The following is a 14,727-nucleotide window of genomic DNA, read 5'->3' as shown; positions in this document are numbered from 1 at the left end:
GGAAAATGGTCTTTGAATACCAACAATCAGGGATCCTCCAATGAAATACCCTAGCCAGATTACCCTATGGAGGGGTCCACAAAAAACACACACAGGGCTTCCAATTAGATTTGGAGAGCTTCACTATTAAATGAACAGACACCCAAGAACCATCAAATACCTGAAAAAAGAAACTCTTAGATAAAAGACATAGACTAAAACAGAAAATAAAGGAGCTCAAAGGAAACAAGGCAACTCAGGGAAGAACATGTCAAAAAAGAGAAAAAAAAACCCATAATATCCTCAGCAAAGTAAGACACTGCACCCATGAAACCAGAAAAAGGCATAAGCAAAAAAAGAACTCTTACAAGTGAAAAATAGCAGAGAATAAGTGAATGAAAGTTCCACAGACACAAAGAAACCAAAAAAGACATTTTCAATAATTTCATATATCATACAAAATACACCCCAAAAAGTATGAAATAATTTAAGTAAATTTCCCAGAACTGAATCAAGAGCAAGTTTCCAGACTGAGAGTATCCAACAAATGTATAGAAAAAGACCCACACTAAGGCACACCATCATGAAATTTTAGAGAACTGGAAACAATGAAAGATATTAAAATTTTCTACCGGAGAAAAGAGTAGGTCACAAAAAAGGTTCAGTAATCCAAATAGCACTTGACTTCTCAAAAGTAATATGGAAAATGAAGACAATAGAGCAATTATGTCAAAATATCAAGAAAAAAAAATTTCAACCCAGAAGATACCCAACCAAAATGTTAACAGTATGAAAGAAGAAGACAGTCTAAGTCATGAAAGTTTTTTAAAAGTTACCTCCTATACCTTTTCTCAGGAAGCTAATCAAGGGAATTCACCACATAAAAGCACAGGTAGGACACAGGAAATAAAAGATCTAACACAAAAGAAAGACAAGGGAAAGGATGGGGGTGAAGTGAAATCTCAGAACAGCAGAAGTATAACAGACCTAGAGAACAAGTTCCTACTGGACCAGGAGGATGGAAGACCCCAGGAAGGACTGCTTCAAGGAAAAAATGAAATTAATAGATTAACCAAAGCATTTGAACACATAAATATTTACATAATCTCTAAAAGAGATATATATGATTGAACTACAGATGAATTACAGATAGGTATAAAAAGAAGACAATTATTAACTCTAGGGCAAATAAAATGTTGAGTGAAATGGAATATGTAATCAGAGCACACCATGTGTCTCAGCTGTAATATTTAGAAAATCATAAATAATGTAATCATTAAAAAATTTTCCCACTGAAAAATTATAACTATCGGGAGAACAGTTGGAGAGGAAATATATTTGGGTATGTGGCAGTGTATACATATGTGGGGAGGAAGAGGGTAAAAGTTAAATCCTCATTAGATCTGCCACAACAACTGCTTCTGTCTTCAGGGCCCAGACACACAGCTGCAATAACTCACGGTATTCTCTGCCCTCCTTCAGTCTGGCTTTGAAGATTTGTGCTAAATGCTATTTGTTATTATTATTATTAAAATGCTGAGTGCCCGGGCCTACTTTCACTCCTGGGGGAAGAGGGTTCCAGGAATACAGACCTCTGTATCCTATATAAAAGAGACACCATAGGACACACAGGAGATTGTCCTGATCTTGTGGTCTCCAGAAAGAGCCTACTTTTGCCCCTAGCATGGGTCAGTCATGACTATGCCCAGAACGTTTATAATTACATACTCACAAGCTGGAGTCCCTTTACAGTACAAACCTGTTTCTGGCTTTCCTGAAGTTGAGAATTTTCACTCAAAGCCTCTTTTATAGCTACCTTAAGTCTTTCTTCATTCATCTGAAATATTTTGAAGGTTGTTTTGGCCTAAGTAAAATACAACATATTGAGATTACAAGAATTAGTTTAATACAATAGCTCTTTTTTACACACACTCCCTGAAACATGGAATTAAAGTCAAAAACATGCCAATATTAATAGGAGAGACAGCATGCTGTAGCAGAAAAAAAGTCTGGCCTAGACTCAAGGTCTAGTCACTCAAGGTCTAGTTGCTCCGCCACTAACTTGCCACATGACCTTGGACAAATGATTTAACCTCCTGTAACCTTCTATGTACTACGCGGCAAATTCTGTTAACTTTCTACTCTCTGTCTCTCTTACCAGAATTTAAAATCCACAAGAGGGGCTTCCCTGGTGGCGCAGTGGTTGAGAGTCCGCCTGCCGATGCAGGGGGCACGGGTTCGTGCCCCGGTCCGGGAAGATCCCACATGCCGCGGAGCGGCTGGGCCCGTGAGCCATGGCCGCTGAGCCTGCGCGTCCGGAGCCTGTGCTCCGCGACGGGAGAGGCTACAGCAGTGAGAGGCCCCCATACAAAAAAAAAAAAAAAAAAAATCCACAAGAGCCTTTCTATTTTGTCTACTAATATTAAGTGCCAATCACCTTCAACAGTGACCAGTACATAGCAATGGCTCAATAAATACTGTCCAATGAAAAAAATGAACTTTCCTCAGATACCCTGTATTTTTAAAATATATCTGAATTCTATTATTATAGCTTATTCTTTAATTATAAAAGTAATAGTAAAATGTAAGTGATTTTCAAAAGCAACAGAGCTATTAAAGTAATTCAACTTACTTCAGATACTTGTGATTTGAGGGACTTTGATTCATCTTCTAGGGACTGTATCCTTTTTGAAATATCCACCATCTAAAAAGGCAGTATAAATCAATAAACAAGTATATACTAAACTCCTCCAGTTTCCAAGATGCCATATATATTAACTATATTATTAACCTAACAGTTTTGCTCCAAAAGTGAGGGTTCAAATTAAGAAACATTCTCAGCCATATGCTTAAAGGGATTTCATACAAAAGTTACATAACAACAGTATTTCAACTCATCTTTAATATTTCGTAACACTTAAGTTATATAGGCACAAAAGAAGTCCACTAGCATCATATCTTACTAAATAATCTCACACACATCAAGATCATCCTTAAGACAGATTTTAAAATAGAAAGACAAATAAAGGAAAGTTAAAGTTCTTAATACAAGTTTTGAGTAATTTAAAAAAATCCACTATGTATGTGACTGTTCAACTTAAATTATTTGTGTGAGCTACTTCCATAGTGCAAATAGAAAATTTCTATAAGAATATGAAAGAAATGTAACATAATAATGGTAACCTCTAACAAATGAAAAGAGCTAGTGGATCTGGAAATTTTTATTCTCCACTTTACAGCCTTCTGTACTCTTTGGATTTCTTTTTTTTTTTTTTTTACAGTGCATGTAATACTTTAACCAAAATCATATCATTTTTTTTAACTCAATAACTTTCTTTTTCCTACAGTTTCCTCAAACACAAGTCTTACCAATTCATCTTGTTCCGAATGTTTAGATTTCTCTTCTTTTAACTCTTTTTCTAGAATGAGTATTTCATCCTCAAGTTCAGATGTGGACCTAGTCAGCTTTTCACAGACTGCCTAAAAGAGGAAGCCAACTTTGTAAGACTGACATGGGAATTTTTGGTCAAGATAAATCAGATGAGTGTAATCAAATGCATACACTTATAAGTTAAATAAGTCTAATTTATATATTTGTTCATTTTTATAACACTGAAATAACAGCAATACTAGCAGGTATCGCCAATTTTTTCTATAAAGAGACAGAAAGTAAATATTTTAGGCTTGAAGGCCACATAGTTTCTGTCCCAGCTATTCAAGTGATATGCATATGTAGTGAGAAAGCAAAGGCTATATGTAAATGAATGAGCATGGCTGTGTTTCAATAAAATTTTATTTACAATAACAGGTGGAGAGCTCAGAGTGTAGTTTGCCAACTTCTGCTCTAAAGCATTGTAAAAGAAACGATAAGAAAAAACCAAATTTAATATAAATAAATAAAATAAAAAATAAATTCAAAAAACAATCAAGATAATATTCTACACTGAATTAAGACATATTTTCTGTGACCTTTTTAATTTAAAATGATTAGTTGTTGGATTATTCCAATTGGATTTTAAATACTGTAATAAACATACCTCTGATATTTGTGATCCTTCAACAAACTTGTTAAAAAAAACCAAAAGAATCAAAGAATTTAATGCAGGCCAAAATAAAAGTAGCACAAGTACATACGATATCATACTGGTTAAAAAACTCATTTTTATATATATATATATATATATATCCCCAAATTTGACTATCTGATTATATGAATTCTCTGACTTGAATCAAAATTACTCTATTGTTTTGATTTTATCTATAGATTCAAACATTAATTTTTGTAATTATATCACATTATAGTTTATATTCAACTATGTTTACCAATCTTGAAAATAAACACTATATGTTTAAAAAAATTACTAAAATTAGAGGAAAACTTCCAAAATATTCATTATAAAGTAAAAATTTAGCTAATTTTATGGCCAGATTACATAAATTCAATGCCTGAGAATAAATCGGTGTGTTTTATTTTATCCACAACATCACAAAGCTTGAGTAAATATTTTTGCTACCAGTTTTTGCTGTTTTGTCAGCATACTAAATTCCTTATAAAATTATCTTTTAATCAATCTAATAAATTACTACCATAACAGCAGTTAAAACAGAGGGTCAACAAATAAAATACAACAATTTTAACAAGTTCTTAAGAATATTAATAGGTAACAAATGAAGAAAGAAAAGGTTAAGAAATTCATTTCATTTGGAATTCAATTTATAATTTCCTTTGGACTCTACTAAGAAATTTTGATTCATGATACATATGCTTTCTGATGATTACAGACATCAGTGATTGAGAACTGCCAAGCTGAACTGACTGAACTCGTACAACAAAGGTACAAAGTCCATTGTTTTCTACTTTAATATTAGTATGCTTTTTACAACATTTCCATCTCTAAAGAAATTGCTATTACTTACCCTAATCTGTCGTAGCTTAGCTAAATGACAAATTATCACAGTTTCCTTCCTTACTATTACCTAAATCATGCCTCACTCAGGAGAGCTGACTCTTTATCTCTTCCAAACTCCACATTCAGTGGCATCATGTTGGTACCTTGAAATTGGTCAAGGTGGGAGTATTTACACAACAGAACCCAGCAAATGCTACAAACAAAGGCTCCTGCTTTCTAAACAGCCAGTTGTTAAACATTTACCAGCACACCACCGTGTATAACATAAATCTTTGGTCTAATTCTAGTCAGCTCCTAATACATTGGTATGAGGTAAAGGCAAGTACTGCCTCAACTTACATAATTTTTCATTGCCAACTATTCCTAAATTTATGAAAATAAATCCTATTTTTCCTTCCTAGAGCAAACTGAGTCAAAAAAGAAATGGTTACCTTAATACACTTCCCAGGAATGAAGAATCAAGAGCTTCTATATAGCTCTAGGTTACATTGAACTGAATATGCTTCACTCAAAACAAGTTACCAACAAGAGCTCAAATTTTTAAAATACCTTACGCTACTTACTAATATTCTGTTTCCTATATTTAACTTCTTAAGTTTTAACATCTAGAGATACTCTTTCACATTTCCTTTGAAATGTGAGTTTTGAGAAGATACATGACTTTCAAAATTTATGTTATTTAGTAAGAATCTTCCCCCTAACTTTTATAATTATACTATTTGTTTTTACCTCCAAACTTTGTGCTTCTGTTGACTCCTTCTCAAAGCTGGCATCCTTTAAAGATGACTCTAAGCCTTCATACTGAAAGAAAGCAACACTGTAAGTAAAAGGGCCGTAAATTTTATTCCAAACTACACCTGCCCTATGACCCACCAATTCCATGAGAAGGAAGAGTAAATCCTCACTGCAGAAAGATAACATTGCCCACAGTTTCAAATTTACCACTATAATTTCTGTTATACTATTACTGATACTCAACATAAAATAATCTGGCATTCAAGAAAACAAGAGCTGACTGAGAACCAAGAGAAGAAAATAAGCAAGAGAGCAGACTCTTGGAGGATTCAGGTAATACAGTTCTCCTTCAGACATTAAAATAAGTAAGCTTGATATGTAAGAGGAACCAACATAATTAAACCAGAAAAAAAGAACTACAAAAACAGCCACACAAACTTTAGAACTGAAAAAGGAAATAAATGAAATTAAGATGGTTTAAAAGATGATTAGATACAGATGAAGACAATTAGTAAAATGGAAGCTAGATTAGAAGAAAACATCTAGACCGAAGTGTGAAGAAAGAGATAAGAAACCCAGAAAAGAACATAAGAGATACATGGGATATAGTAAAAAACTAAAATACAAGTATTTAAAATTACAGGAAGAGAAAAAAAAGAAAGCAATAACAATATTTGAAAAGGTTATGATCAAGAGTGTTACAAAACTAAAGAAAGTCATTAAGCCACAGATTCTAGAACAACATGAAGCCCAGGGATGATAAATAGAAGAAACCACATCTAGACAACTAGTAACGCTGCTGAAAATCAAAGATAAAGAGAAAATCATAAAAGTAGCCAGATAGTTTCTTATAAAGTTATACAATACCTGCCCTATGACCTACCAATTCTAATACTAGATATTTACAAAAGAGAAATGAAAATATATACCCCACACACACACACAAAAAGATAGAATGATCATAGCAACTTTATTCATAATAGCCAAAAGCTAGAAATAACCATATTAAGTGGTAAATGGATAAAAAAAATTGTGGTATGTTGATGTAATGCAAATTTACTTGCAAGTTAAAATAAAAAACTACTAGTATATGCAACAACATAGTGAATCTCAAAAATACAATGCTAACTGAAAAAAGGCAGAAACAAAAGTATGATTTCATTTATACAAACTCTGAAACAGACAAAAACTAATTTATGGTGATAGAAATAAAAACGGTTGCCGGCAGGGGTAGGGGACTGAGTGAAAATGAGCACAAGGGAAATATAAGGGTGATAGAAATGTTTTATGTATTGATGGGAGTGGTAGCTTCATGGGTGAATATACCTGTCAAAATTCACAGAACTGCATATTTAAGAATGTCCTTTTTATTATATGAAAATTATACCTCAATTTTTAAAATTGAAAGAGAAAAAATACAAAACAAGATCACCAAATTGCAATAAAACTTATAGCTGACTTTGACCCACAAACAACATGCCAAGGAAAAAAATCAGTAAAATGAGATGTCCAAAGTGCTTAAAGAAAATAACTGCAACTGCCAACTCAGACTTCTATAAAGAGCATTATACAGGGCTTCCCTGGTGGCGCAGTGGTTGAGAGTCCGCCTGCCGATGCAGGGGACATGGGTTCGTGCCCCGGTCCGGGAAGATCCCACATGCCGCGGAGCGGCTGGGCCCGTGAGCCATGGCCGCTGAGCCTGCGCTTCCGGAGCCTGTGCTCCGCGGCGGGAGAGGCCACAACAGTGAGAGGCCCGCGTACCGCAAAAAAAAAAAAAAAAAAAAAAGAGCATTATACAAAATGGAGAAATAAAGACGTTATCAGACAAACAAAAACTAAGAGAATTTATCAACAGTATATTCCAGAAAAGAAAAGACCAGGAAGTTTCTCTATCCTTCAGGAGGAAGGAAAATCATCCCAGATAGAAGGTGGAAACGAAAGAAAGAATAAAGAACAATGGAAAGAATAAATGTGTGGATAAATTCAAATGAATCTTGACTGTTTCAAAGAATAATAAAATGATTTGGAGGTTTATATAAAGTCAAAATACAGTGCAACAGGGCTTCCCTGGTGGCGCAGTGGTTAAGAATCCATCTGCCAATGCAGGGGACACGGGTTTGAGCCCTGGTCCAGGAAGATCCCACATGACGCAGAGCAACTAAGCCCATGCGCCACAGCTACTGAGCCTGCGCTCTACAGCCCGCGAGCCACAACTACTGAAGCCCATGTGCCTAGAGCCCATGCTCCGCAACAAGAGAAGCCACCACAATGAGAAGCCCACGCACCGCAATGAAGAGTAGCCCCCACTTGCAAAAACCAGAGAAAGCCCGCATGCAGCATCAAAGACACAACGCAGCCAAAAATAAAAATAAATTAAATAAATTAATAATGAGAAGAAAAATACATATATATATACTGCAACAGCACTTAAATAAAAGGGGGCAAGTGGAATTAAAGCATTCTAAGATCTTTGCATTATCCAGTAAGTAGCAACAGCACAAATTTATATTAGAATTTAATAAATTAAGGATACATGTTGCAATCTCTAAGGTAACCATTAAAAAAATAAAATCTATAACAAATGCATTGATGTAGAAAATACTGAATTAATAAATGACTATTTCAATCCAGAAGAAAACAAGAGAAGAGAAAAAGCCACATGGGACAGGTGGGTCAAATAGAAAACAAACAGTTAAGATGGTTGATTTGACCCCTAATAAATTAGAAATTACATTAAATGCAAATGAACTAAATAATCTAATTAAAAGATTTTTTTAGACTGATTAACAAAAGCAAAACCCATCTGTAGGCTGTTTCCAAAAGAGACAGCTTAAACAAAAGTATATAATAAGGTTGAAAGTAAAATAATGGGAAAAGATCTACCACGCAAATGTTCACCAAGTGAAAATTGGGATTGTTACACTGTATATCAGACAAAGTCAATTACTACAAATACAAAACAAAAAGACAACCTTCAGAATGTGAGAAAATATCTGCAAACAAAGCAACTAACAAGGGATTAATCTCCAAAATATACAAACAGCTCATGTAGTTCAATTATCAAAAAAAACCAAATAATCCAATCAAAAAATGGGCAGAAGATCTAAATAGACATTTCTCCAAAAAAAGACATACAGATGGCCAAAAAGCACATGAAAAGATTCTCAACATCACTTATTATCAGAGAAATGCAAATCAAAACCGCAATGAGGTATCACCTCACACTGGTCAGAATGGCCACCATCAAAAAATCTACAAACAATAAATGCTGGAGAGGGTGTGGAGAAAAGGGAACCCTCTACACTGTTGGTGGGAATATAAATTGGTACAGCCACTATGGAGAACAGTATTGAGGTTCTTTAAAAAACTAAAAATAGAACTACGATATGACCCAGCAATCTTACTCCTAGGCATGTACCCGGAGAAAACCATAATTCAAAAAGATACATGCACCCCAATGTTCATTGCAGCACTGTTTACAATACAATAGCCAGGACATGGAAGTAACCTAAATGTCCATCAACAGAGGAATGGATAAAGAAGATGTGGTACATATATACAATGGAATATTACTCGGCCATTAAAAAGAATGAAATAATGCCATTTGCAGCAACATGGATCGACCTAGAGATTGTCATATTGAGTGAAGTAAGTCAGACACAGAAAGACAGATATCATATGATATTGCTTATATGCGGAATCTAAAAAAAGGGGTACAGGGGCTTCCCTGGTGGCGCAGTGGTTGAGAGTCCGCCTGCTGATGCAGGGGACACGGGTTCGTGCCCCGGTCCGGGAGGATCCCACATGCCGCAGAGCGGCTGGGTCCGTGAGCCATGGCCACTGGGCCTGCATGCCTGGAGGCTGTGCTCCGCAACGGGAGAGGCCACAACAGTGAGAGGCTCGCGTACCGCAAAAAAAAAAAAAAAAAGGGGGGGGTACAAACGAACTTATTTACAAAACAGAAGTAGAGTCACAGATATAGAAAACAAACTTATGGTTACCAGGGGATAAGGAGAAGGAGGGATAAATTGGAGACTGGGGTTGACATATACACACTACTATATATAAAATAGATAACTAGTAAGAACCTGCTGTATAGGACAGGAAACTCTACTCAATACTCTGTAATGGCCTATATGGGAAAAGAATCTAAAAAAGAGTGGATATATGTATATGTATAACTGATTCACTTTGGTGTACACCTGAAACTAACACTATATTGTAATAAATCAAATATACTCCAATAAAAATTTTTAAAAAAGGAATTACTACAAATAAAACAGGGGTATTCATAATGATAAAACGGTCAATCTAACTAAGAAAATAAATAATTTTAAATCTATATGCATCTAACATAGCCTCAATATACATAAAAATAATAAAACTAAGAGAAAAACGAATCTACAATATTAATGGGAAATTTTAACATATTTCTCTCAATAACCAATAGACGATATGAATAAAAAATTAACAAGTGACAATTTTTATATTTACATACCAATAAACTAGTAAATAAAATGGTATGGTATTGACACAAGGATAATAATAGTATATATGTATATTGTATATGAAACATTTACCAAAATCAATCTTATGCAAAGCCAGAAATTAAGTATCAACAAATAAAGGAACGAAATCATACAAAGGGTATTCTCTGAATTAAATATAATTAGGTAGAATTAGGCTAAAACTTAATAACAAATAAACTATTGGGAAATCCCCATATGTTAGGAAAGTAATAAATATCCTAACAAATAACCAATGTTTCAAAGAAAATATCACAATAAAATTTTTAAAATATTTTACACTGAATGATCAGGAAACCATGACACATCAAAACGAACAAGATGCTTTAATAAAAGCCAAACTTGCCAAGTAAATTATAACTTTAATGCAGAAATTATAAAAGAAGGCTAAAAACTCAATGATTTTAGTATCCATCCCAAGAAGTGATAAAAAAGAAAAGCAAGTAAACCAAAGAAAAGTTAAAAATGAAGTAATAAAGACAGTAATGAATTAGAAAGCAAATAAAGTAAAAAGAATCAACTGAGCCAAAAGATTGTTCTTTGGAAACACTAAAAAAGTTGATAAACCACTGTCAAGGATAAGGTGACAAAGAGAGAAAGACAGACAATCAACCTAATGTCAGAAATAAAAGAGCAGACCTCTCTGAAGGTCCCATAAATGTTTAGAAAATAACAAGAGAATAAACACTATACCAGCAATTAGCAAATAAAAGATAATTTTTTTTAAATTCCATTTGCAGTAACATCAAAAAGAAAAAATACTTAGAAATAAATTTAGCAAAAGAAGTGTAAACCTAATACTCTGCGAACTACAAAATATTACAGAAATAAAGAAGACCTAAATAAATGGAAAGGCATCCCATATTCATGGATCAGAAGACATAATACTGCTAAGATGGCAATAACCCCAAACTGATCTACTGATTCAACATAAGCCCTATCAAAATCCCAGCTAATTTATTTGCAGAAATTGCAAGCTGATCCTAAAATTCATAGAAAATGCAAAAGGCTCAGAATGATCTTGAAAAGTTGGAGGACTTATACTTCCCAATTTCAAACCTTACTGCAAAGCTACACGAATCAAGACAGTGTGAAACTGGCATTAAGGATAGACATATAAATCAATGAAATACAACTGAGAGCCCAGAAATGCACCCTCACAATTATGGTCAGCTGATTTTCAACAAGGATGCCACAACAATTCAATGGGGAAAGATTAGTCATTTCAACAACAGTGCTAAGACAACTGGATATCCACATGCCAAAAATAAAGCTGGACCCCTACCTAACAATATACAAAAATTAATTCAAAATAGATCAAAGATCTAAACATAACAGCTAATCACATAAAACTTTTAGAAGGAAACACAGATGTAAATCTTTGTGACCTTGTTTTAAGCAACAGTTTCTTAGAAATTACACCAAAAGCATAACCAACAAAAGAAAAAATAGATAAACTGAGCATCACCAAAATTAAAAAGTTCTATGCTTCAAATATACCACCAAGAAAGTGAGGAGAACATGCCACAGAATAAGAGAAAATATTTGCTAATTACATATCTGATAAGGGGCTCATATCTATAATATATAAAGTTAGAACTCAATAACAAAGACAAATAACCCTATTTAAAAATAGGCAAAAGGGGCTTCCCTGGTGGCACAGTGGTTAAGAATCCGCCTGACAATGCAGTGGACACGGGTTTGAGCTCTGGGCGGGGAAGATCCCATATGCCATGGAGCAACTAAGCCCATGTGCCACAAATACTGAGCCTGCACTCTAGAGCCCACAAGCCACAACTACGGAGGCCGCATGCCACAACTACTGAAGCCCGCGCGCCTAGAGCCTGCGCTCTACAACAAAGAGAAGCCACCACAATGAGAAGCCTGCACACCGCAACGAAGAGTAGCCCCCGTGCACCGCAACTAGAAAGCCTGTGCGCAACAACAAAGACCCAACGCAGCCAAAAATTAATTAATTAATTTTTAAAAATTAAAAATAGGCAAAGGAACTGAGTAGACATTTCTCCAAAGAAAATATATAAATGCCAATAAGCAAATGAAAAGATGTTCAACATCACTAGCCATCAGGGAAACGCAAATTAAAACCTCACTGACACAACACTGTAAACCAACTATACTTCAATAAAATCAAAAAAAAAAAAAAAGAAACACCTCATTGAGACACACTTCACATCAACTAGGATGGCTATAATCAAAAAGACATAATAACAAGTGTTGGGAGGGAATTCCTGAGGGGTTCAGTGGTTAGGACTCCACACTTCCACTGCAGGGGGCACGGGTTCGATCCCTGGTTGGGGAACTAAGGTCTCACATGCTGCATGGCGTGGCCAAAAAAAAAATAAGTGTTGGGAAAGATGTGGAGAAAACGCAACATTCACAAACTGTTGGTGGAAATATAAACTAGTACGGCCACTGTGAAACACAATCTCGCAGTTCTTCAAAAAGTTATATATAGACCCAGCAATTCTACTCCTAGGTATATGCCTCAAAGAATTTAAAACATATATCCACACAAAAACTTGTACAAGAATGTCCACAACAGCATCATTTATAACAGCCAGAAAGTACAATAACCCAAATGTCCACCACCTGAAAAATGGATATATCAGTTGTGGTAGGGAATATTATTTGGCAAAAAAAGATATTAAGTATTGATACGTAGTACAACATGGATGAATCTTGAAAACATTATGCTAGGCTTAAAAAGCTAGTCACAAGGAAGCACATGTTGTATCATTCCATTTATGTAAAATGGAATCTAGAGTAGGCAAGTTTATAGAGACAGAAAGTAGATAAGCTGTCTAGGGCTTACAAGTAGGGGAGATTGGGTGAAGGGTGACAGCTAAAGAGGTACAGGGTTTCTTTGGGGTGTAAAAAATATGTCTGAAAGTATTTTGTGGTGGACATAAAACTCTGTGAATATACAAAAGCCATTCATTTGTACACTTTAAATAAATAGTATAGTATGTGAATCATACCCCCGAAAAGCTGTTAAAAAAACTATACTATTTATAATAGTTTCAAAACTCATCAGATACCAGGGAATAAATCTAAGAAAAGATGTACAAGACCTCAACACAAAAATGTATGAACAATACTGAGAGAATTTTAAAAAGACATAAAAAGAAGGATATATCACAGCCCACGGATAAACACTCAACACTGTAAAAAGGTAAATTCTCTCCAAATTAATCTATATATTCAATGCAATCCCAAACTCCTAAGAGGCTATGTGTATGTGTGCATGTGTAAACTGATGAAGTGATTTAAAATTTACACAAAAAGACAAAGTGCCAAGACGGCCAAGACAATCTTGAAAAACAAACCTGGAGGTTTATATTGTCAGACATCAAGACATGCTAGGTAGACTTTAAAAAGCATGATATTCCAATAAACATGTTAAAAAAATTAAAAAATTAAAAAAAAATAAAAAGCATGGTATTGGTGCAAGGATATTTTTTTTAAAAAAACAGACCAACAGAATAGAAAATATTATAGAAACAGACTCAGATATATACAGTCACATAACCTAAGACTACGACACTACAGAACAAAAGGAAAAGATGGTCTTTTAATAAATGGTACTGGTAAATTCAATAGCCACATGAAAAATATTGAATACTGGGCTTCCCTGGTGGCACAGTGGTTGAGAGTCCGCCTGCCAATGCAGAGGACATGGGTTCGTGCCCCAGTCCGGGAAGATCCCACATGCCGCGGAGTGGCTGGGCCCGTGAGCCATGGCCGCTGAGCCTGCGCGTCCGGAGCCTGTGCTCCACAACAGGAGAGGCCACAACAGTGAGAGGCCCGCGTACCGCAAAAAAATATATATATAATATGTTGACTACTAACCACCAATCACACCATCACAGATTCAATTCTAGATAGATTAAAGACTGATTAATTTAGGGCTGAACTGTTTCCCCTCAGAATGTGTATGTTGAAGCCCCAATACCTCAAAATGTGACTGTATTTGGAGACAGGCCCTTTAAAGATCATTAAGTTAGGACTTCCCCGGAGGCGTAGTGGTTAAGAATCCACCTGCCAATTCAGGGGACACGGGTTCAAGCCCTGGTCTGGGAAGATCCCACATGCCGCAGAGCAACTAAGCCTGTGTGCCACAACTACTGAGCCTGCGCTCTAGAGCCCGTGAGCCACAACTACTGAGCCCACATGCTACAACTACTGAAGCCCACGCACCTAGAGGCCGTGCTCCGCAACAAGAGAAGTCACCACAATGAGAAGCCAGCGCACCGCAACGAAGAGCAGCCCCTGCTTGCCGCAACTAGAGAAAGCCTGTGGGTAGCAACAAAGACCCAACACAGACAAAAATAAATAAAATTTTAAAAAAATAAAGGTTGTTAAGTTAAAATGAGCCCCTTGGATTAAGATAGGCCCTAATCCATCTTACTGGTGCCCTTACAAGAAGAGGAAATTTGGACACACTGAGAGACATCAGAAACGTGCACCTGCACAGAGAAAAGACAATGTGAGGACAGGGCAAGAAGATGACCAGTTATGTCAAAATGATAAGCCTCAGAAGAAACCAAACCTGCCAA

The 14,727-nt window shown here is 35.4% G+C and overlaps 1 protein-coding gene across 6 annotated transcripts in view; it reads right to left on the bottom strand.

The window, feature by feature from the left end:
* Nucleotides 1–14,727, bottom strand: part of MIA2 (MIA SH3 domain ER export factor 2) — a 109,490-nt gene that overhangs the window by 45,478 nt on the left and 49,285 nt on the right. For 3 of the 6 annotated variants that reach the window (XM_027111112.1, XM_027111114.1, XM_027111113.1), the window contains 5 exons: nucleotides 5,619–5,690; nucleotides 4,017–4,043; nucleotides 3,349–3,459; nucleotides 2,612–2,683; nucleotides 1,739–1,843 (listed from right to left, as the gene is read on the bottom strand). In XM_027111112.1, coding sequence (XP_026966913.1) covers nucleotides 1,739–1,843; nucleotides 2,612–2,683; nucleotides 3,349–3,459; nucleotides 4,017–4,043; nucleotides 5,619–5,690 — 387 coding nt within the window. The remainder of the gene's footprint in view (nucleotides 1–1,738; nucleotides 1,844–2,611; nucleotides 2,684–3,348; nucleotides 3,460–4,016; nucleotides 4,044–5,618; nucleotides 5,691–14,727) is intronic. The other 3 variants (XM_027111117.1, XM_027111115.1, XM_027111116.1) reach the window with 1 other exon arrangement.

This window comes from Aethalodelphis obliquidens, unplaced genomic scaffold (assembly GCF_003676395.1).
Source record: "Aethalodelphis obliquidens isolate GAN/ISIS:26980383/991018 unplaced genomic scaffold, ASM367639v1 scaffold10, whole genome shotgun sequence".
In the NCBI taxonomy this organism is placed as follows: Eukaryota; Metazoa; Chordata; class Mammalia; order Artiodactyla; family Delphinidae; genus Aethalodelphis; species Aethalodelphis obliquidens.
This window is presented reverse-complemented; position numbering and strand designations above follow the sequence as displayed.